Raw genomic sequence first — 24,304 nt, 5'->3', positions numbered from 1 at the left:
CGCGTGCGCCGCTGTCAAAAGAAACCTGATCAGCGATCTCTTTTGGGCCTTCAGGGTCCCAGGTAGCCTTAATAGCAGCAGGACCAAGGGATCGGAAGGCAACTGGGCAGAGGTGATCACCTTAATCAAGTCAATCACCTGTGACCAGAATGGCTGGAGCCTAGCGCACTCCCACCAGATATGAAGCATAGATCCCTGTGCCGATTCACATCTCCAACAGCTATCAGGAACCGTAGGGTATAATGCGTGCAAGAACGTCGGCACTCTATACCACCTGGATAATATCTTATAGTTAGTTTCCTGATATCTGACGGAGATCGATGACTTGTGGCAAAAATGGTAAATTTTCCCCCAGTCAGCTGGGCTAATCACACATGCAAGTTCCCGCTCCCAACCCCCCTGAAAAGCCGGGGGCGACGAGCTCGAGGAGGAGAGTAAGAGAGCGTATATCAACGATACTGCGTGTCCAGGGAAGGCACCCGCCACACATAGATCCTCAAAGGGAGACAGGGGCCTGTGGAACTTCAAGAGGGTCTTATTTGTGGCATAATAATGCGACAGTTGGTTATACTGTAATAACATTGCATTAGATCTATCACCCTCCGGGACTATATCTACATAGCTCTTTAGAGTCGATGCCGTCAGGAAGTGACGGATATGGAGAGTCCCCACAGACCCGGAGCCCAAGAAGGTAGCGGAGGCCCCTCCAGGCAGGAAGTCCGGATTATGTGTGAGTGGGGTTAACGGCCCACCAGCCACAAATAATGGGACCTTTCGGAACTGTGTGTGGAATGCAGAGATCGTGGTGGAGGAAACAAAGGGCAGAGAAGCCACTCGCGAGCGCGGCCATCTGGACTGGTACATCCACAAAATGGATGAAAGTGGCGTGTCCGCCACCTCCGACTCTACCGCCACCCACAGCTTCGCTGCACCGTTATGAAACCAATCCAAGACTCTAGTTGACACCGCAGCCAGGTAATATAAGAAAGGGTCTGGGAGAGCCAGCCCACCGGCAGCCTTGGGCCTGATCAGAGTGGATCTAGCGATCCGGGGTCGAGCGCGCTTCCAGACAAATCTAGAGAAGGTCTTAGTGAGGTCAGCAAAGAATCTCCTAGGGATGGCGGTAGGGATTGTTTGGAACAAGTAAAGTAAACGGGGGAGCACGTTCATTTTAAGTATGTTTATCCGCCCAATCCATGAGAATTCCTTTCTATCCCACTTTGTGAGGTCACCCTTGAAACGCTCCAATAAGGGTGCAAAATTGAGCAAGAACGTCTGAGACAAGGTCGCGGGTATATGGACTCCCAGGTACTTAAATGCCTTGTCCTTCCAGGCGAAGGGGTAAGAGGCCTGCAGCACATTCAGGTCGTGTTTATTCATATTCAGATTGAGGGCCACACTTTTAGTCAGATTGATCTTATAGTTACTGAGAGCACTGAAATGCTGCAAAGTGGCCATCAGAGCAGGGATGGAGGAAGACGGCTCCGTGATATACAGTAGCAGATCATCAGCGAATGCCGAGCATTTAAGGTGATGAGAGCCAATTCGGACGCCTTTAATGTCCCCATTGGCCCTTATAGCTTGCATGAGATGCTCCATAACCAATACATATATAAGCGGGGACAAAGGGCAACCCTGTCGGGTGCCATTATTAATACGGAAGGGGTCAGAGAGAGAGCCGTTGATCCTAATCTGTGCCCTAGGGCAAGCATACAAGGCCATTATACGCGAGAGCATAGAAGGGCCAAGACCAACACCAGTCAGGGCCCCACGTAAGAAGCCCCAGTCCACCCGATCAAAAGCCTTTTCGGCATCTAAAGATAACAAAACCGTCGGGATATTGTGGGTCTGGACATGATTAATAATCGAGAATGTCTTCAGGGTATTATCCCTGGCCTCCCGCAAGGGGACAAACCCAACCTGATCGGGATGGACTAGGGCCCCCAGGTGAGGCGCCAACCTTAGCGCCATCAGCTTTGCAAATAACTTGGTATCCGTATTAAGCAAAGAGATCGGACGATAGCTAGGGCACAGATTAGGATCCTTTCCTTCTTTAGGAATTACAGTAATATAAGCTAACTGGAACGTGGAAGGGAGGGGAGAATCTGCCGAGATAGCATTAAAGACCTCCAGGAGTCTAGGGGACAATTCGGTCTGAAGGGTTTTATAAAATTTTGCCGTGTACCCATCCGGGCCCGGACTCTTCCCGGTCGGCAGGCCACGGATTGCAGCATTCAGCTCCTCCACTGTGAAAGGGCGTTCTAGATCCTCCAAAACCTCGGGGGGCAGGCGCGGGAGTGCAGTCTGCCTAAGGAACGAGGCAACAGAATCCACTGTAGCGTCAGGAGACTTAGGGAGGGCGTATAAGCCCATATAATAGTCCCTGAATGCGGCCAGGATATCAGACGTTACATGTGATATTTCCCCATTGGAGCGTTTCACGGAAGCGATATGCATAGCTGCCCTCTTGTCGCGCAAAGCTCTCGCCAGCAACCGCCCTGACTTATTACCCCACTCATAGTACATACTGGAGCAAACTTGGCGAAATCTGTTTTGTTTGCGATCTAGCAGAGTACGTATATCCTGTCTCGTCTTCACAAGAGCCCTAAGTGTGTCTTCGTCTAGGGAATTTTTGTGCCTAAGTTCCAGGTCATGTAGCTCAGTGAGTAGCTTTTTCAGCTTAGATGCTGCATCCCTTTTCAGCCGTGCTCCATGCTTAATCAAGACTCCCCGCAGCACACACTTCAATGCCTCCCACTGTGTTTGAGGGGTACAGGGGTCAGTCGCGTGGTCAGCATTAAAGTGGTGTACAGAGGATTTTAAGTCAGCCAGGCATGCAACATCATGTAGTAACGACTCATTGAGCCGCCATGTAAAGGTCCGGGGCGCATCTACTGGGAAGGCCAGGACACAATGGACTGGAGCATGATCAGAGTACACTATGTTCCCAATAGACGCCGACACAACACGCGGGAGGATGTGGTGACTCGTGAAGACATAATCTAAGCGGCTATATACATTATGCACATGGGAGTAAAATGAATAATCACGATCCCCCGGGTGTAGGAGACGCCAGGCATCTAACAACTGCAGGGAATGGAGGGCTCTGCGAATCTTATGTATCTTATTATAGGACAGGGAGGAGCGCCCAGATGAGGTATCTAGCAGAGGATTGATTGCGACATTAAAGTCGCCACAGAGAATGATATGACCTTGGGCGAAAATTGTGAGCTCGTCAATGATTTTGGCTAAACACGTGTGTTGACCCTGGTTAGGGAGGTATATGGTGGCCACAGTAAAGAGCTGGCCCCTGATAGTACAACGAACAAACAGATACCGAGCTGCAGGATCAACACATGTGGCCAATACCTCACATTGAAGGGATTTATGGAAAAGGATCGCAACCCCTTTAGTTTTTGCTATGGTATTACTGCTATGGTACCACGTGGGATAGTACCTGTTACGAAAATTAGGGAGTTTGTCGTGCAAAAAATGAGTTTCTTGTAGACACAATATCTGCGTCCTCAGCTTGTGCATGGTATACAAAATTTGGGATCTCTTTTCGGGCTTGTTAAATCCCTGAACATTCAGGGATGATACTTTAAGTGACGCCATCACGGTATCTCATGCACAAGAGGAGGGCGCCGAGAAATACAGGGGAGACCACACTGGCAAGAAGAGTAGAAGGGAGAAAAAAGGGATAAAGATAAGAGAGAAGGAGAGAGATACACAAACAGCATCGCCATGATAGAGGCGGCAACCAAACTAGTAATGCAATCAATGATTGCGAGAAACCAATGGTGAATAAACAACCATTACCTATTGGGGGGTAAAGAAACATAGTAACAGTAATAGAACCAACCGTAGGGGGATCCGCTAATCGGACCTTCTATCTTAGCAATTTTCTAATACGTAATATGGAGGGGAAAACTTGGAATCAACACATAAATGCACGTATATATGGGTTACGATGATAAGCTTATGTTATACAACTAAAGATAGGCACTATGAGGCCAGGCCAGTTGCCTAGAGATCATTTCACCCAGTCCTGTAGGTGACAGCTCAGAGTTCGGAGTCAGATCTGGAATCCTGTCTGGGACGCCGTCGTGGACGTTGTTGCCTCGGAGACATGCGGGATCGGCCTCCCGAGGGGCCACCAGCAGCCGCAGCAGCCGCCCCCGGCAATGCATAGGGGTCGCACAATATGGCCTCCCAGTCGGACAAACCAATCTCGGGTAAGTCCAATGCCCGAAGGAAACCGGGTAAATCAGGAGCGTTCCGGAGAGTCACAGTCTTACCCGCCTGAGTAACAATAAGCGCAAAGGGAAACCCCCAGCGGTAGGGGATGTTTCTGGATTGCAGCATTCCCAGTAGTGGCTTTAAGGAAGCACGGAGCCGTAGGGTCCGTCTGGATAGGTCCGGGAACAACTTCAATTTAGCACCATCAAAGTCAATCTCCGGGACGGATCTAGCCTTCATCATGATGCTTTCTTTAATAGCATAATAATGCACCCTGCATATCACATCTCTCGGTTTAGATGGATCCGGGCTTTGCGGGCGCAGGGCCCGATGTGCTCGATCTATTTCAATGTGAGATTGTGGAGGTCTCCCCAGTAGGGAATTAAAGATATCCATCAGAGTTGGTATGAGGTCAGGCGTGCGCGTTGCCTCCGGTAACCCCCGGATTCTAATATTGTTCCTCCTATTCCTATTTTCCAAATCATCTAGGTGAGATGCCAGATTCTGCTGTTGCAACGTATGGGAGGAGAGGGTGTCTTGTACATGCGACATGGTCTGTTGCATAGAAGTTTTAAATGTCTCTAAGTCCTGCACTTTAGATTGTAGGGAAGCAATATCAGTTTGCACCACCCCCAAGTCCCGCCGCCATGCAGCTTTGAGATCAGAGGATAACAGTTCCAAGTCTGCTTTAGTTGGGAGAAAGGCGAGGAGAGCCTGTAGCTCCGGGTGACCTTGCAAGATTGTAGCAGCAGCAGCTTGAGGCAGGGGCCCTCCTGGTGGAAGAGCGGTGCAGGGCGCCGTGGCATGCGCCATGGTAGGGACACAGTCAGATTGGGAATAGAGCAGGGGGGATAGAGCAGGAGAAGGAGCCAGGGAGGGGATATCAGACCGTGTGGCCATATGCTGCGGTGGAGATGGCGGCAGTGTCCGCGTCGCAGGAAGTTGTGAGGGTGACAGAGAGCAAGAGCCTGAATGACCCCCAGTCAAGCACGTTACAGGCACCAGCCTCTCCCCCAGTTCCAGGTGTGGGGGGATACTCGGGGCAGGCCCAGAGTCACAGCACGGCTCCAGAGCAGATATCAGAGGGAGTGCGGCAGACACCACACACGTGGCCAAGATGGCGCCTCCTGCGGGCTCCCCCCTGCACTCCTTACCCCTGTGCGGCGAGCCGCGGCTCAGGCTGTCTCCACTGCTGCCGGGTAAGGGTGATGCCGGGTCCCCGAGTCCGTCCCGCACCTCAGCCTCAACCTCTGCGGCCTCCCGAGGATAAGCTCCGGGCTCCTGGCGGCGCCCCTCTCCCACCGCACCGGACGTCTCCTCACCTCCACTCGTCAGCGGGATACGGTAAGTGCCGAGTCGGTCTCCCCGCGGCACCGGAGTCACCGCACTCACTCCACAGGCGGTCTCCAACAGCTGCGCCGGCGTCTGGCGGGTCCGTCTGGAGGCACGCTGAGGCAGCTGGAGGGAAGATGGCGGAAGGCGCTGGCCTCCTCTCTCCTCCGGAAGCCCCGACAGCGGGGCGAAATAATTGAAAATCGGGGTCTCTTGGGGTCTGGGTGGTGCAGGAGCTTTGCCGGACCTCATAGTCTTCTTTAGCCCCATATGAGCCTGGCGTTTTCCCCTCACAGCGTCGGTCCACAGCGGAGCTCCTCTCACATGCGTCCGGCTCCCTGCATAGCTAGACACGCCCCTCGACATACCCATTTTAAATAAAGCCCTGCCCCCATGCACCCTGCCAGATTTACTAAGATGCTTCTTAGGCCTTATTGCAACGTTCCATGCACAGTTTGTACATACAGAATGGAGTATTTGAACTCCCACCATCATGTGCATGATAATGAGAAGGGAGTTCCGATAATCAATTCTCTTGCACACGATCCGTATATAAGGAACGTGGAAATAATGTTTTTATAATAATGCTTTTATAAATCTATTGGATCGATGGCAGACATAGAAATCTACAAAGGTGTTATAGAAGGTGTTTTTGGCGGTGAATAGGTACAATAACCAGTCTGTAGCTACACAGCAAGCCACAATACACTTAGCATTACGCTATTGAGCAATCTGTGCTATAATACAGGCTCGCCTCTTCTGACCACAGGCCTTGTCATCAGCTGTTCTTCTTTGGACTACTTTCAGGAGGTACTAACCACTGCATACTTGGAATTCCCCACAAGATCTGCTGTGATGGAGCTGCTCTGACCCTGTCTAGCCATCACAATATGGCCCTTATCAGTCAGTGTAATTGTTACCCTTGCCACTATTTTTGTTTATAAAGGTTTAATGACTGTCAGACGAAAGTACCTCTCTCTCTTTCTCTCTTTTTTTGCTGACATCAGTTTAAAGGGGAACTCCGGATAAAAAATTAACTCTGCTCAGTCCCTACCCATATTCTAAGCTTGTGTGTAATAGGTTTCTGTTACATGAATTGGTCCATTTGTCTGCAGCACGTCCCGACTCTTACCCTGAAGCTGCAGAAAATCCTCCCTGCCTGCTCCACTCTGTCTCCACTCTCTGTTCTTCTCCTCCCTTCAGGTCACAGGTCACATGATCTCTGTAACGCCTCATCTGTAACCCCACCCACCTCTGACATCACGCAAAGAGTACCTGGCCAAAGGCAGGGAAACAGCAGCCTCTCCTGAGTAGCATAGGGGAAAGGAGACCCTGTTGTTTCATATCTCTCTCTCTCATCTATATAATTGAATAGATACTGTGTTTAGCAGAAGCAGATGGAACCAATGGTGGGCAGATACTACAAGACAGAGGCAGGTACCTGGCAGTTGGTTAGGAGGTGCAACGCATGCTAGGAGATGTTGTTTCCCGTCCGGGTGCCATGACGTACAACTGGAATCATTTATAAAAGTCTGGGGCAGTGTAAACAATTGGGAAGGGATTGGTGAGTGCACCTGTATGCTTTTTGTGTATTTTATTTTTTATGGGATCACTGGAGTTCTGTGTATAGGGAACATTATACATCAACATAACAATTAGCTGTTCATTTGGTAAATCAGAATATTCTTTCTCTTGATGATGCCATCAGGGTAGACAGCATAGAGCCATACAAGCTAAATATATGGTCCCATCGCTCTTCAGTATTTCATAGCCCACTACCCCTTATCCTTTTTTTATATTAGCTGCAGCATTCATTTTTTTTTCTACCATTGATTTTATAGAGGTAAAATAATATGTTACGTGCACATGGCCTTACTTAGAATATAATGGATTGTAGGAAGCGGCATGCTGTATATGGTATATCTGCTCCTGGGTGCCATTGTCATCAGATAATCTATCTACCTATATACCGTGTGTATATATATATATATATATATATACATATAAATAGATAGATACATAAAGAAGAAGGCAAGAGGCGGCACTCCAAGATTATAGTGAACAAAACGTGGTTTAAGTTTATTCACCCAGTATGCAACGTTTCAATCTACTCAATGAGATCTTTGTCAAGCACGTGCTTGACAAAGATCTCATTGAGTAGATTGAAACGTTGCATACTGGGTGAATAAACTTAAACCACGTTTTGTTCACTATAATCTTGGAGTGCCGCCTCTTGCCTTCTTCTTTGAGTTACATCCGGGACCTGGGTCTGGAACCGTGGGACAGAGCACCCTATCTGAGCCTTGAGCCACACAGTGCCGTTTGGCAACTCTATATATTTCTAGATAGATACATAGATATCATGCGGCACATTAACATATTTTATTTTTAATATTCAAAGCACATTCTGCTATTGAAAAATTTTACAGAATTTTTTTGAATGTGATTAAAGAAAGAAATCCTCTTACTAACTGCACATGTTTTTTTTTCTTCAAATATGAATAAAAACAACAATCTAAATATAGTATTTCTTCCCTAGAACATGTTGGTTTACTTGTAAAGGAGAACTCTCTGGCTCCATCTAGTGGAATGGGAAGAGATGTATCAATTTGTTTAACTTGGAAAAACCTTAGAAATTCCTACCATGTTTCTTTTTCTTAACTCTATTTTAAAGGGTGTGAAAAATAACACTAGGTAATGTATGAATGGCAAAAGCAGCCACCAGCGAGACAGATGGATTTTGATGGGGATATGTTTGACACCTAAAAAACTCCTTTAGGCCATACGTGAGATATGTTTTTAGAAACTTTGTGCAGCTTATGGTATATGAGTCTAATGCTGAAGATTGCTCTGCACCTGGTTTAATCTCTTGGTACATATGCTGCATTTCGGTAATGCAAAATGAGTTGTATAGATCGGATACATATGTGTAATATCTGTGACTGAATACAAACCCCAGCAATGGCCTCTTCAAAGACAAAGGTCATGAGCATATTTGATGTCTCAAAAACATATTACCTATTCTCCACCCACACAAGTTCTCCATCCCCTACTTTATCTGTTAGTATGTCTTTTTTTATAAGTTGATATGGCTTAAAGGGATTATTCGAGTAGAGAAAACTTATTACAGTATATAATGTTGCAAATATATAGAAAATAATGAAGAACTTATGCTTATGCTCACACTCCCCCAGTGTCCTCGTACACACTCCCCCGCTGAATGCTCCCGTCTCCACTTCCGAGATGGACTTGTCTTGGCGGTAACAGCCTGCTTAATCAATGGCCGCAGCGCTGTACAGTCTTATTTAGTGATTGAAGTACGTCTCGATAGTGAAGTGGTGAGAGAATTCAGCATGGATGCGGAGACCCATAGGAGGACACCAGGGGAGAGCAGCGACATAGGCATAGACTCTTTATTATTTTCTTTACAAATGCAACAATATATGAAAAGTTTTCCCTAGCCAGATAACTCCTGTATCGGAAAATTGTATTTAAATAAAATATCACACATGATATATAACTTACTAATATAGTATTATCACTAATAGTACTGGCTTCGCCATGCATCACCCCTGACAGGAAGTAGAAAATAGAAGGACTACAAAATTTGTGTTGCCCTAGCTCCTCCCTCTCTCCCGTGACAATGTCATGGGAGGCATGGCTGGATCATGGCCTGATGTCACAGAAGGCATGGCTGGATCTTGCCTCCCACCAGCCCCTCCAGCTACACCTGAGTAGACAATAAGTGAAAGAAGCAGGTGCTTCACGTTCACTGTCTGCAATGAAATGAGATGTCCTGCGTGCTGGGACTTGTAGTACTATAGATTATAGTACAATAGATTTTTGGTGGTTTCAGAAATGGGAAAGACTGCAGCATGTTTTTTTTCATTTGATGTCGGGGTACCCCTTTAACTCAGGATTCCCAGGTACTGTATGTGTATTTGTTGTGTCTAAATTTTGAGTGCAAAAGCCTATTTTTCTTGTTATATCAGCTAAAATTTAATTTGGATTACCTCCGTCTACTGTTGCCCTCCTAAGGTCTTTCACTTACCTTCCTTCAGAGATACTATGAAAACTTTGCTGTCATTGTAGGAGTCTATGCAGTGGCTCTAACCATCTGCTTGCTGCGGACCCTTTATTGGCATGCAGAATGCTCTGTACAACACTTTTTTCATCACTTTTACATGTAAAAGCATTGCGAACTTTTTCTATTCTCTTTCTACAAAAAGTGTTTGTATTTTTTTATTTATTTTTCTTTTCTTTTCCTTGTCACTAATAAAGCTCCAGCGTGAACCCTCATAAAGCATTGTCATGTTTGCCAGCTCCTGCACTTTTCTTCTCACAAAGACAGACGGAGGTTACAATTACAAACATTGTATCCGTGTGTGTCTGGTGATATCCTGTACTATTCTCTGCAGTCATGTGTGCATATGTACTGTTATTGATCAAAGCTTTTATCTAGAATACCCTGGTGCGTCATCTGTAGATATGCTGACTTCAAAGCCAGATGGAAGCTTCCATAATGTCTTTACCATCTTGAAAGCTTAACCCCTTAAGACAATTGTCCTTTAGATAAAAAGATGCTATACCCACCAGCTCTGTAATAACCAGCGCTTTAATTCCATTTCTGCAAAGTTACAATACATAGTGGGTTAGGAGAAATATGAAAAGCAGCTGTTCCACGTATATTCACGCTTATTCAATCCTAACCCCTAAGGACTTTGCCTCTTTTATTTAGTCTATTATACATATACAGTAACAAATATTTTTTTCTGGACACATAGGGGGAGATTCATCAATCATATCTACAGTAGGAATATTCTTTGTTGCCCATCAACCAATCACAGGCCAGTTTTCATTTTACCACAAATATTAGAAAGTGCCGATTGGTCAACAAAGAACATTTCTGCTTAATAAATATCTCCCATCGTTTTCTAAAATTTCATAAAAATGTTTCATTTTAGGTTACTTTTCATGTTCATGTGTTATGTGTACACGTAAGAAGTAGCAACAAGTAGGCTTTTATATAATTGATGCTAGTTGATGTGGACTAGCCTCTGTGATAATTCCTGTTCACTGCAGACACGCAGAAGAGAAGGTCATGCAGCATATCTCTTTTGTACAACCTCAGAAGTACCATTAGCATGGAGGACATAATAGGGCAGTACTAAGCAGTCTAAGCTTAGTACTGCCCCATCTATCTATCTATCTATCTATGTGTCTCTCTGACGCTGTCTCACTTTGCTGCTACTATGACTCCTACCACGCCAGCTCTTCTCGGATGACTGAATAATATTGGATCAGATATTGTTTTATTTCGTAGAACATATTTATGTAAAAATAGTCATAAACAGGTTCAGTTTTTGATATCCACATGTACAGCAGCCATTCAATTTCAGTGTTTGTTGAATTCCATCACAGGCACACCTCATTATACTTATTGAGGTGCTGATTGCTGATTGAGTGAATCCCTTAATAAAAACGTATTAAACAAGTGATAGTATAAAACCACTCCTGTGGTTATTCTCATGTTATAGAACCAGCCGTATGGCAAATGTAGTGCCAGTAGAAGTAAGTGTAATTAAAAAAAAAGGGCAGACCAGGCCAAAAGAGCTGACAAGAAAGGTCCTGAGCAAAAGAAGGATTTAATTGTATGTTTACTGGAAGGGAAATACAGTAGGCATCAGGTTGCTTCCATTTATTAAATTTCAAAGACAAGAGGCTCGTAAGAATAAAGTTAAAGGGGTAGTACGGCGGTAAGCAATTATTCACTGAATAACACACATTACAAAGTTATACAACTTTGTAATGTATGTTATGTTAGTGAATGGCCCCCTTCCCCGTGTTTCCCCCCACCCACGCTAGACCCGGAAGTGTGGTGTATTATACTCACCTGATTTGTGTCGACCCCCGTCCGCCATCTTGGGACAATGATGTCATCTTTGGGACGCTCCATTCGTCCCTCATGCCGCCCCCCCTCTGCCGCGTCATTAGCTGCTGAGCCATGATTAGCTGAGCATAACTGGGCTCAGCCAATCGCGGCTGAGCACAGTTATGACGTGGCAGAGGGGGGCTGGCATGAGGGATAGATGGAGCGGTTCGGCCGGCCTCCCAAAGATGACATCATTGTCCCAAGATGGCGGACGGGGGTCGACACAAATCAGGTGAGTATAATGCACCACACTTCCGGATCTAGCGTGGGTGGGGGAAAACACGACGAAGGGGGCCATTCACTAACATAACATACATTACAAAGTTGTATAACTTTGTAATGTGTGTTATTTAGTAAATAATTTTGAAACGCCGCACTACCCCTTTAAGCAGCAAACACTGGGGTTAACAAAACTACAAAGAGCTGAAGAAAATCTCTGTTTATCAGTGATGACCTCCATGTAATTTAATTCTCACTTAAATACCATCAAGTGACCTCCAAAAAGAAGGCAAGCAGGAACAGAGGTGAAATGCACAGCTAGTATGGTTTAAAACAGGCCTCTAGGCGCAGGCCTGAAGTCATGCAAAGCTATTAAAGGGGTACTTTGTCGATTTTTTTTTCTTTAAAATCAATTGGTGTGAGAAGGTTATATAGATTTGTAAATTTGTTCTTCCCTAGTGTTCCAGACTTTAAAAAATCTTCAGTCTTCCAGTACTTATCAGCTGCTGTATGTCCTGCAGGAAATTGTGTATTCTCTTCAGTATGACACAGGAACTGTCCCGACCAGTAGCAAATACCCATAGAAAACCTCTCCTGCCCTTTACATTTCCTGACATTGACAGAGGTGGCAGCAGAGAGCACTGTGTCAGACTGGAAAGTATACACCACTTCCTGCAGGACATACAGCAGCTGATAATTACTGGAAGACTGAAGAGTTTTCGATAGAATTAAATTACAGATCTCTGGCACTTGCTGACACCAGTTGATTTAAAAGAAAAATATTTTTAGTGAAATACCTATTTAAGTGTGCATACATCTGTTATACATACATATATTTATTTATATAGTTGAATGCAGACCTAGGTCATCCTGGGAAACCTGGATACAGGGATATAGCCATAGACCATAGACTGTATCCATGTTTTCCAGAACTGTATAGGGCTGCATCCAACTTCTTCAGCCACCTGTAATCAAATGCAGAGCACTTAGGTTGAGACTAACCCAAGCCTGCTCGAGTTTACTCATCTCTAATCCTCTTCTGTTTGCATTTGAAGGCAAAATATGGACCCAATAATTTCTATGGCCTCATATATACATCGTTTCTTTGAAAAAGGGGTTATATCCAGGCTTACAAAAACATGTCCGCTTTCTTCCAGGAGCAGCACCACTCTTGTCCTGTTTGGGTGGGGTTTTGCTGCTCAGTTCCATAGAAGTGAATAGAGTTGTATTTGCAAGAACTGTGTTTTTTAATCTCTTTAGATAACCCATTAGTAACACTGTAAGCTATAAATTCTTCAAAGTATCTGCTTCTGGTTTACATATACTCACATAACTTTAAAGCCTTGATAGGCATTCATAGAGTCAGAAGTCCTGAATTGCATATGTATTGCATTCTAGTACTATATATCAGAAATGAGATGTAATCTGACACTCCATACCCTAGTAAGAGACCATTTCCTAAAAAATCTTCCTATCAATGTTCCAAAACATCTCCTGCCAATTGGCTTCCTCATCATTAGTGTCATGCAGCAAGCCTTTGCTTAGCCTATCAGGATGCAGATCACTGTCCAACAGATTTGATACTGTCACAGAGTACTGACTTTGTTGTGGTTTGCAATGTCGTCACAGTAAATAAGGGGGGATTAAAACCACCTGGATCAGCCGCCACTTGGGATGAACATTGAGCAAGGCAAGCAAGCAGACACTGCAAACAGCATCCCCACCAGAGGAAGTGTGTCTATGATAATGTGTTCCAGAAACAAGTGACCTCAAGTATTCCTGTAAAGTCCGTAACGCATCATTTTAAGTGCACAATCTATGTACGGAAAATAAGAAGGAATTACTGCTAGAAGGGTCACTGGGGGGGGGGTTTCTTGACCTGACTAACAAAAAAGAGGCTTCACAGGGTCAAAAGAGATCAATTTTGCTGCTTCACACTGTGGAGCCAGTCAGGAAAATAATATTACCTGCCCCCACACCGTTCCTTCTGTGTCTCAGGCAGGTATGTGATATAAGCAGTTGTCATTGCACTTATAAGAACACCTGATCAGCGCAGTTTTTTTCTTAAAGTTCTGGAAAATTAACATCATAGAACATAAATATCTTTACTGTATCAGAGGTAACACATGGTATCGGAACCAAGAGAGACCTTATATTACATACCAATATGATACTCTGTGAAGGGGCACTTTCTGTCAGGGGAATCCAATGCCTTGTCACACCATGTACAACCAGTTTTTCCATTTTTCCTGTAGTCCTGGTTATCATAGGCAGGAAGTAGGACAAGGAGCTCTATAGTATGGGGAATTATTGGGGTAACTGCAGTTACAGATGTATTTTTTGATTGTGAGTGAAAACAAACTATGGGCACAATCATACAACATCTTTTTCTGTCTTTTTGGTGGTCATCATTTGGTGGCCAAATAAAAGCTGTTATTTCACAAATAACAGCCATTGTTTTGAAATAATGGACGTTATATGGGCGCAAAATGACGTCTGTACAAAAAATGGCGGTAAAACAGACAGAAAAAGATGTTGTGTGATCGTAACCCATGATTGGAATTTTAAAGGCTTCCACACCAGTTCCTGTTCTACAAAACCATCAGTTTTTCTGCAAGCCATTTTGCTGTTTGTTTTGGGTTTTTTGTTTTTTTTTTGGGGGGGGGGATTTGGGGGGATGGAAACACTCTGGAGTAGGGGTATGGTCTCCCATGGACTGGTGGATTTACTGTAATTTACTATAAAAATTGTTGAAAGTGATACCTGACATATACTCCAGCTCTAAGGCCTTAGAATTCAATCCAAAGGCACATGGACAGCCAGAGTGTGCCAAATGTGCCTCCCAGGGAAGTAGGTATTCCCTTATAACCATTATATTTATGGCTTATATTTCTACAGCTTTGTTACTGTTCTGCAGTTTTGCCCTGGGCTTTCTTGGCTCCTGCTTTGTTTAACTCCAGTGATAAGACAAGATATTTGTAAATTTAGTGTTATAAAATCTCAGCCATATGCTGAAATATTTAGCCACAAGGATGTGAGGAGGGTCTGTTGCTGCTTTTTAAGTTACAAGTTTAGGTGATATGAGAGAGAATTGAATCTGGTTTTCAAGTTGTACCAAGACTTAAAAGTTAAAGGGGTTACCTGGTTAGTAAAAATATATTTTAAATCATCCCCCCTCCTCGAGATTAACAATTCATTCCATACATGGCATTACCTTATCTGTCTCCTTCCCCCATTTATGAGCTGCTCCTTTCTGCCAAAGACACAGAAATCTGTATAAGCTGTTCTCTCTGTCTCCCTCTCCTCCCCCCCCCCCTCCCTACAGAGATACCTCATGTAAACAGCGTCCCTGACCGGCTGTTTATACACTCTGTGAAGCCAGGAGGGTTAATCTGAGGTCCAGTTGTTGGTGACCTCACTGTGATTAACCCTAGCGGCCTTACAGAGTACAGATACAGCTGGCCAGGGAACTGTTTACATGAGCCGTCTCAGAAGGGAGGAGGAGGTTGAGAGCAGAGGCAGTCTGAACAGCTCAGATACAGTTTTCTGTGTCTTCAACAGACAGCAGCAGGCACAAAACAACATTTCCTGCATGACATACAGCAGCTAATAAGTATGGGAAGACTTGAGATTTTTTAATAGAAGTAAATTATAAATCTATATAACCTTCTGACACCAGTTGATTTGAAAGAAAAAGATTTTCGCTGGACAACCCCTTTAAGGTATGCAGATCAGTGGGTGCCACATGAACAATAGGCCCATCTGAATAAGGCCCTGCCATAACTGAAAAGTGTTAAGTGTGGTGCCACCGCTTTTTCTCCTTTACCTGCATTTGTTGGACCTGTTAGTGCACCTACATCCTGCTCTTTTATTTTTTTCCCTTGATTTCCAAGGATTGTGCACTTTATTGATGCCGGTGGTGCCAGGGTCTGTTTTCTTGCTTATATAACTGAATGTGACCTCACATAGAAAATTTTGAATAATCAGTTACCACCAGATGACATCTGTTTATTAAATTACCAAATGTAATTATATTACAGCTTTTTTTTCCCAAATCAAGGGGCAACCAAAGAAAACAAGTTTCACTCACTGATGCCAGCCACCTTGGGAATAGAGTGGTTGAGTGACACATACTTTTACATCTCACCTCATTTTGAAAATATATCCAAGAACGTTAAACATGATTGATAATGGCAATGCTGGGATTTCTTTTATGGACCGGAGCAGAAGGTTTTCTAATTTGATTGTTATGTCATTCCAAAGTTTTATGTCTACATATGTAATCATTGTACAGTTTCCATTGGTGGATTAGTGTGATGTGCGCATCATGTCTCCTCTCAAGTCTGTTTTTCTAATTAAAGTGCTCCTCCGCCCGAATCATAAAACTTACATCTGTTTATACATTATTTTCTTTCAGAGTAAGTTCACACAGGTCAAACTGCAGAAATTTTTTGGAGCAAATCCGCAAACAATCTGCAAGGAAATCCACAAAACAAATCCACTTCGAAATGAATGGATTTTTGTGCAGATTTGTAACTGTGAATTTTCCTGAGGATTATTGAAAATAAAATCAATAGTTTTAAAATCCACATTTGTGGATTTTACCACCAGTCCACTATTGGTGGATTTTATTTAAGATTTTTATTGACGCAAAAAAGACGCAAGTAAACAAATCTCATCCATTTGCCTTTTACTTTAGTTAGAGCACAGCTGGAATAATTTGTAGTTTGCTCATGTGAATTTATTCAAGGGCTATGTTCCCTCACAGTCTTTTTTTACCGTTTTTTTTTTCTGTGCCCAGGCCTGCAGTGCTTCTCTGCCTCCCGTGTTCAGCAGACCTAGGGCATGGATGTCCTAGGCCCCGCCCCTTTGACACTGTGCAGCACAGCCAGAATAAAAGAAGTGTTTTACACAAATACTGACCCCAGGAAACAGGCATGGATTGAGATAACCTAACAGTGTCCAGTCATACAATATCACTTTACAATATCCTACACAATATTTTTGCTCAGTATTTTGGTCAGTATTTTGCAACCATAACCGGGAGTGGATTGAAAACACAAAAAACGCTATGTTCACACACTGTTGAAATTGAGTGGATGACCATAATTTAATGGCAAATAACAGACGTTATTTCAAAACAACGGCCGCTTTTACAATAATGGCAATTATTTGCTTTTAAATGGCAGGCATCCACTCAATTTTAACAGTGTGTGAACATAGCCTTTCTGTGTTTTCAATCCACTTTTGGTTTTGGTTGCAAAATGCTGAGCAAAAATACTGTGTGCTAAAATAGCCATAGCCTGAAATTGTGGCCTCAAATAACAATCACAATCAAAATGACATTGTGTAAACATAGTCTTAAACAGAGCATAACCAGTAAATATAAACCTGTGAGTTATATTGGATAAATTTGGTGATCCATTAAAGTTGGTTGTTACCTACACAAGATTAAATTAAGGGGGTTATCCAGATAGAGAAAACATTATCTACTGTACATCATTGCACGTGTATATAAAACAAACCGTTGATGTGCATTTACATGTTTTCTCTGTTGTTTTTGCCCCCCACTTTTTTTTTTTTTTCGGAAAAACGGCTATTCCAAGACCAGATCTAAAGGGAATTTTGATTTTAGCTAAAGATCAACTAGATCTATCTGCCTTTATTTAAAATGTATAATTGTTTTACAGTTCATGAATCGAATGTAAAAAAGGAATTGTACTGACATGTTTATATATTTCTTGCTAGCTTTAAACTGTGAAAAGTCGATCTGTAGTTTATCTGCTCAGTGAGGAGCATACTGGCACGTTTCCCCTTATTCTCATGACAAAAGTCTTTTGGCAGGAAACAAACATTTAAAATCTCTTCCCCTTATCCATATTCAGGCACAGCTTTGCTCCCTATAGACAAAACAGGAGCCAGAGCCAGTGGGAGCAGAAGGTTTGCTCATATATATATTATTTTTGGATAACTGACTATACAGTCCAACATGCTTACCAGACAGTGCTGTAAGAGAAAGCACACAGAATTATTCCTAACATTATGACTAGTTATTGTAAGTTTATGAGTGTTTGTTATTCATACTCTTTACTAGTCATTTAGTTTCCTAAAGCTGCAATTTTTCTTGAATTCTTGAAAGTGCAGTATGTGTTGCCGAAATGTTGCAACTACCATGTTTCTTTAAAATATAAGACTTTTATTATTTTTTCTTATATTATTTTTTTTTTTTCTCTGAAAAAAAGCTAGGGCTTGTTTTGGGCGTAGGTCTTATTTTCAGAGAATCACAATATGCCCCTACACTGTATCCCAACTCTGTACAGTAGTTAGCACTGTTGTTAGGCTCCTATATTGTACTGTAAGTTCCCCTGCAGTTAGACTGCATACATCCCCTGCTCTAACTGTACTGCAATTAGATTGTATACATCCCCCACTGTAGTTCCTCCCCCATTCTGTGTACATTCCCCTCTGCATTAATGGACCATATACTGTATATCTCCCTCCCACCTTTGCAGGTAGTCCCCATACTGTATACCTTTCTCCCAGTAGCGTAATTTGGTAGGGGCAGAGGGGGCGGCCGCTCCCGGGCCCACACAGGCAGGGGGCCCACTGAAGATTTTGCCAGTTATTGCTTTTGCAGACAGACTTAACAAATGTCTATTGGCTGTAGGTGGCCCCTGGCCAGCAATCAGTACTTCTGGGTGGCCCACACGGTTACCGAATGTTGTGTCTGACTATTTAGCTGTATGCGCTTATGTGCGAGGAGAACATACAGTTGAATGCAGCAGGGTGATTGATAAGGCGAGAAGGGCATTGGCTCTCCACCCTGCCAATGACTGTTGTGGCCACAAGAGGCCGTTCCCTCCCTTAGAGCTGTGGGTCATTAGTGATGTCACTCGTGCGCTCACAGAGCAGGGAGAGAGTTTACATCAGAAGACTACTGCAACCACACAGCAGGTAATGTTTTTTTTCCCCTTAGTTATAGAGGAGGAGACCTATGTGAGTGGGGCTAACTCCTGGTAAGGATGTTATCTATGGGGGTTCAGGTATAGGATGTGCTGGCTAACTTAAAAGGGGGTACCTTATTTGGAGGTACAGTCTACTCACAGTGTTGGGGTGGGGGTGTCTAACCACCAGGAGGATCACCAAGGAGATTACTGCTGGGGAAGGGGGTGACTGCATGCGGAATACATACCAGGGGGATTACCTACACGAGATGGTCCTGGAGGGTATGCCTACATGAAAGATTTCACCTTTTTTGGGGGGTGGGGGGGTGGGGGTTGTCTGCACAGAGAGGTCTAAATACTAGATAGATGCTCAGAGGGGAGTCTAAATTCTATATAAGGGCACAGAGGGCCCTAACTACTACTACATGAAAACAGAGGGAAATAATAACTATATTGGGACACAGAAGGCCTAACTACTACTACATAAAAACAGAGGGAAATAATAACTATATTGGGACACAGAAGGCCTAACTACTATATGGATGCACAGAGAGGCTGAATTTCAATATGAAGGTACAGAGGGGCCTGGCTACTATATGGGGAAGCACAGGGAAGGTCTATCTTCTATATGGGGAAACAAGGGGGATAATCTACTATGTTATTGTATAGATGGTGGCCTGTTTACTATATGACAGCATAGAGGGACCCTCCAAACTATATGAGGGCTAAAATTGGGTCTAAATCAGGGGTCTCAAACTCGCGGCCCTCCAGCTGTTGCAAAACTACAATTCTCATCATGCCTGGGACAGCCAAAGCTTTGCTTTGGCTGTCCCAGGCATGATGGGAATTGTAGTTTTGCAACAGCTGGAGGGCCGCAAGTTTGAGACCCATGGTCTAAATACTACATGGAGGCATATATTGGCTGCTCTCATATACCATGTACACCATAATTATCTGGGCTGATTTCTCCTACATATTTAATGTATTGTCATGTTTTGTTTCAATGAATTAGTAAAGTAATTATTCCATTTAGTTATGTTGCAGTAGTCTGGCTTTTTTGTATATAGGTTATTTAGTATAGTTGCCTTGAACTGCATGGGACTATTTATTGTTATTACCCAGCATTTACTCCATTTACTCTATTGGTACTGCGGGTATACCTTTCTGATGTTGCTAATTTGGTCATTGACCATCAGCTATGGTGTAGTCTTCATACTGCCCAATAGATATTAGAGAGATAAATATGAGATAAAGAGATAGAAGAATGGATGGATGTCTAATAAGAAAACAAAAACAGCACTACAGCTTCCTCTATGTTGTTTGTGGTTTGTGGCCCACTGAGACTCATTTGCCCCCCCCCCCAGGCTGAACCCCTAGGTATGCCCCTGCTCCCTCTCCCTCTGTGGTTTATCCCCATACTGTATACATGCCCTCTGCAGTAAGGCTCCCCCATACTGTATCCCCTCATAGTTCTTTCCTCATACTGTATACATCCCCCTCTGCAGGTGGTTCCCATATTATATACCTCAAATCAACTTATGTAAAAAAGTTATATAGATTTGTAATTTACTTCAATTTAAACATTTCCAGTCTTCCAGTACTGTATGAAGCGGTGTATTCTTTCCAGTCTGACACAGTGCTCTCTGCTGCCACCTCTGTAAATGTCAGGAACTGTCCAGAGCAGTAGCAAATTGTGTTGAGCAGGTGGAGTGGGGCATAACAGGCCTGGCACTGATTGGCTGATGTTCAGCCAACCCAGTGTCAGGGATCTGTTTTGAAGTAGGGGTTATACTTTAAGCCTTTCAATCTGTCCGGAGACAAAAATATGTCTGATTTTTGTCTTGGACAAAGTCTGGGCATTGTCTACTAATTAAAGATGGGTGCTGCTGTTTCTTCGTTGGATATGTCTTTGAAGGGACTCAAGTGAGCTGGAGTTTATAAGCTTATTCCCACGAGACACCCACAAAAAATCACTTAAATGATTCCCATGGCTTTGTGTTGTCTCTAATGGTACTTTTACACGGAGCGATAATTCACCCGATTAATGATTTTGAATGAACGATGTTTTTTTTATAACTATCAGCGTTTAGACGGAACGATACATCGTACGGAAAATTCGCTATGCGATCGTTTTGCGATCTCTTAAGCCTATCTCACACATAGGTGAAATCGCTGAAAGAATGTTTACACGGAACGATCTGCGAATTTTTTGTGAACGATCAACAATGATTTGAGAACATGTTGAAAGATCAAAATGAACGATTTTTTGCTTGTCGTTTGATCGTTCGCTGCGTTTACACGTACGATTATCGTTCGAATGCGACCGTTATCGTGCAAAAACGAACGATCAATCGTTCCGTGTAAAAGGACCATTAGTCAGTGGCTAGATAATGAAATACAATTATCCATGGTCATTACTCAATTTAAATAGCTATTTGGGATAGATAAAGTAGAGGTTATACGACACAGTCTCTGATATAAAAAAAAAAAGACAAGTTTGGTCAGCTCTCCAATATAGTCTCTGATATAGTTCGGCCATTCCAGTGGACGGAGTGGTGCTGCAAAGGTATCTTGGCTGACTTGTTGAGAGCACTAAAGCTACCGCCCTAATTAAACCCCCTGCAAGTGATCTTCAGGAACGCATACCTTGGTTACAGCCGACCAATCAAAGCCCTTGATAAGTTTCCTCCAAAGTCTCTATTTAGAGTTGTGCATAGCCGTTTTGTCAAACTGGTGTGCCTTTCTGCTTGGAACAGATGATCAACGGATCAGAACAGAGGAGGATGGCTCCGTTATTAAATCAAGTCAAATAATCTACACACATGAGAGCTTGTTTGCCAAAGTTTAACATTTCAACAATACTGGGAAAGAAAGAAAACAAAGAATGGAAAGGAAGAGAAGGGGTTGCCTGTGGAGCTCCTCATGCTCCAGGTGTTGCCTTAGAAATTAACTATTTTTTCTGCATATTCCCATGATGTAGTGTTATGCTGCGTTTACACGTAACGATTATTGGCCCGATCGTACGATTAGCGATGCGTTTAGATGGTACGATATATCGTACGAATATTCGCACTGCGATCGTTTTGCGATCGTTTAAGCCTATCTCACACATTGGTTAAATCGGCGAACGACTGTTCACACGGAACGATTTGCGAATGTTTTGCGTACGATGAACGACGATTTGATGACCTGATGAAAGATCAAAATGTACGATTTATTGTGCGTCGTTCGATCGTTCGTTGCGTTTACACGTACGATTATCGTTCAAATTTGACCGTTATCGCGCAAATTTGCACGATAATCATTACGTGTAAACGCAGCATTAAATTGGTAGGTCACCTGCAAGTTGTCTTGTAAGGTACCATGTGGTATCCTGAAATGTTTGTTTAATTTTGTCTTGGATTTGGAGGGGTAGCGCAGAGATAAAAGTTTCCCAGACGTTAAAGAACATCTCCACTCTAAATTCCTTAAGGATAGAAGCCCCCATCTAAAATGGTAAATTCTAATAAAACATGTTACAAAAAAAATCCTCCTCAGTGCATAGGCATGCAGGATTTATGTAAACGCGCACACATTCCGAATGTCGCCTAAACCACACCCCTATTTATTTACTAATAGCTGCGAAATGTTGTCGGGATTATTGACATCATCATAAGGCTATTGGTTATGATAAGGGGGCGTGGTTTCAGAACTATTCAGAATGCATTCTGAACGCAAATCCAATCATTGGTAATTCTGTGACATTAAGGTGCTGACAGTATTCTCTTTTGCTTTCTTCCTAGCACACCACTGTACTACCTTTCATATTAATTGAAATGAGGACCACACATCACCAATATCCAAGCAGAAATTGTGGCATTGCAACAGTTTGCACCTTCTCCATTTGTTATATTTTGTGGTGAGTATTTAACTTATTGTTACATTTACATACAGTTACGCATATGTAATGTGCTCTCTGCTGCAGACCCACACTAATGTACTATATAAGTACCGGTTTGTTTTTTGTTATCAGTGTTTCTTCCAAAGGTAATATATTCTCAACTGGGATCGAATTTCATAGCAAGACGCTATCCAACTGAAGAGATTCTCTCTGTGATCTTGTTAAAACATAGTTATTTTAGTTAGCAAGCTTTATAGGTGTTAGAATGTGGTTTAAGGCTAGGTTCACACTGGAGTTATTCTCTGCCTCAGTTCGGTTTAGCTGCTCTGTTTTAAGACAACATAAACGGAATCTGACGTATCCATCCAATGCCGCATAATTTCTATGTATTTTTAGGCTATGTTCACACTTTGTAAGAGACCGGCCTTTCCATGACCCGGCCGGGTCACAGAACGGCCGGTCTCTGCCAAGATCATCCTGGCCGGTACTGCAGTACCGGCTGTATGATCTTTATAGCCGTAGTGTTCTGATGTGGTCGCATCAGCGCGCGCCCGCATCAGAACTCCCCATAGCGCACAATAAAGCAAGCGGCTGGAGCCGCTCACTTCATTGTGTGAAATGACAGGGTGTCTTACGGCCGCAATTCACTGAATTGCGGGCACAGAAAACTGCCGTCAGTTCTTTGCGGCCCGACGTGCGATTCCGACTGGAGCGTTTACGATGTGTATACGCTCCGGCCAGGATCCCATAGAACAAGAGGCAATGTTCCGATGCCAACAACGGCCGTACTTTAACGTAGTGTGAACATAGCCTTATTGTGCTCCGTATGTCATAGTTGTGCTCTATTTTTATGTATCCCATCGGTGTTTGAATTGTTTGAACAGAAAAAAATCCTGCATGCGCCTTTATTTTCTCCATTAAAAAAAAAAAATGGAACAAGGACAGAAACTGCCCTTCCATTGTATTTTACTTTATACAAAAAAATTAAAAACACAAAAATGCAACAGCACACCACAATGGCAAGATACAGAACCACTACAGACATGAAAATAGTTAAAAGCAGCCAAAAATGTTTTTGTTGTCTGGGGGTAAATAAATCTACTGTTACCTATACAGTTAGAGATGACCAAATCTATTTGTAGATCGACCCAAATCTTGCAAGGCAGGAGATGGGACTCTTAGGCTGCATTCACACGTTCCCCCGCTCCCAGCATCTTATCACAGATGCTGCCCAGACCGCGGGGCGGGGGGTTCTTTACAGGCATTTCACGTCCGGAACACGGAACGTGTGATTGCAGCCTTAAGCAGGACTTGGAAGCAGGTGATTTTGCCCTGCCACAGTGGAAGGTAGCAGGCCCTTGTCCATGATGGATGGGAGCTACAGTATGCCTATTCTCCATTTCTGTGATATCATGTGACATAGCCTAGTGCTGGAAAAGCTGACTGTAACTAGGGCTTATTTTGGCATAGGGCTTATATTTCAAATCTACTCTAAAAATCCTGCAAAATCAATCTATGGCTTATTTATTGAGAAACAGGGTAGATCTCCTGACCTGTCTGTTTTAATAAGTTTTTGTATTTCCCATAAAATTGCAATTATGGAACATCCTTGCTGAGAATTCTGTGTTCCTTAGTTATTCTTCTAGAAAATGTATGAATAAAATGACAACAGGGTGTTCCTATTCACCTTGCCAGAACTTATTAACTTATACAAAAACTCCTCTCCCCAAAATACCTCAGTTAGCTAAACAAAATTAG

At 43.3% G+C, this 24,304-nt stretch overlaps 1 protein-coding gene across 6 annotated transcripts in view; it reads left to right on the top strand.

Moving 5' to 3' along the window:
• The window catches only part of AIG1 (androgen induced 1), a 200,334-nt gene that overhangs the window by 157,853 nt on the left and 18,177 nt on the right, over positions 1 to 24,304 (top strand). For 4 of the 6 annotated variants that reach the window (XM_069973774.1, XM_069973772.1, XM_069973773.1 and 1 more), the window contains exon 4: positions 22,449 to 22,564. In XM_069973774.1, the coding sequence (XP_069829875.1) occupies positions 22,449 to 22,564 (116 nt within the window). Of the gene's footprint in view, positions 1 to 22,448; positions 22,565 to 24,304 lie in introns of those variants that run through there. The other 2 variants (XR_011363510.1, XR_011363508.1) reach the window with 2 other exon arrangements.

Source organism: Dendropsophus ebraccatus, chromosome 6 (genome assembly GCF_027789765.1).
Source record: "Dendropsophus ebraccatus isolate aDenEbr1 chromosome 6, aDenEbr1.pat, whole genome shotgun sequence".
Lineage (NCBI taxonomy): Eukaryota > Metazoa > Chordata > Amphibia > Anura > Hylidae > Dendropsophus > Dendropsophus ebraccatus.
This window is presented reverse-complemented; position numbering and strand designations above follow the sequence as displayed.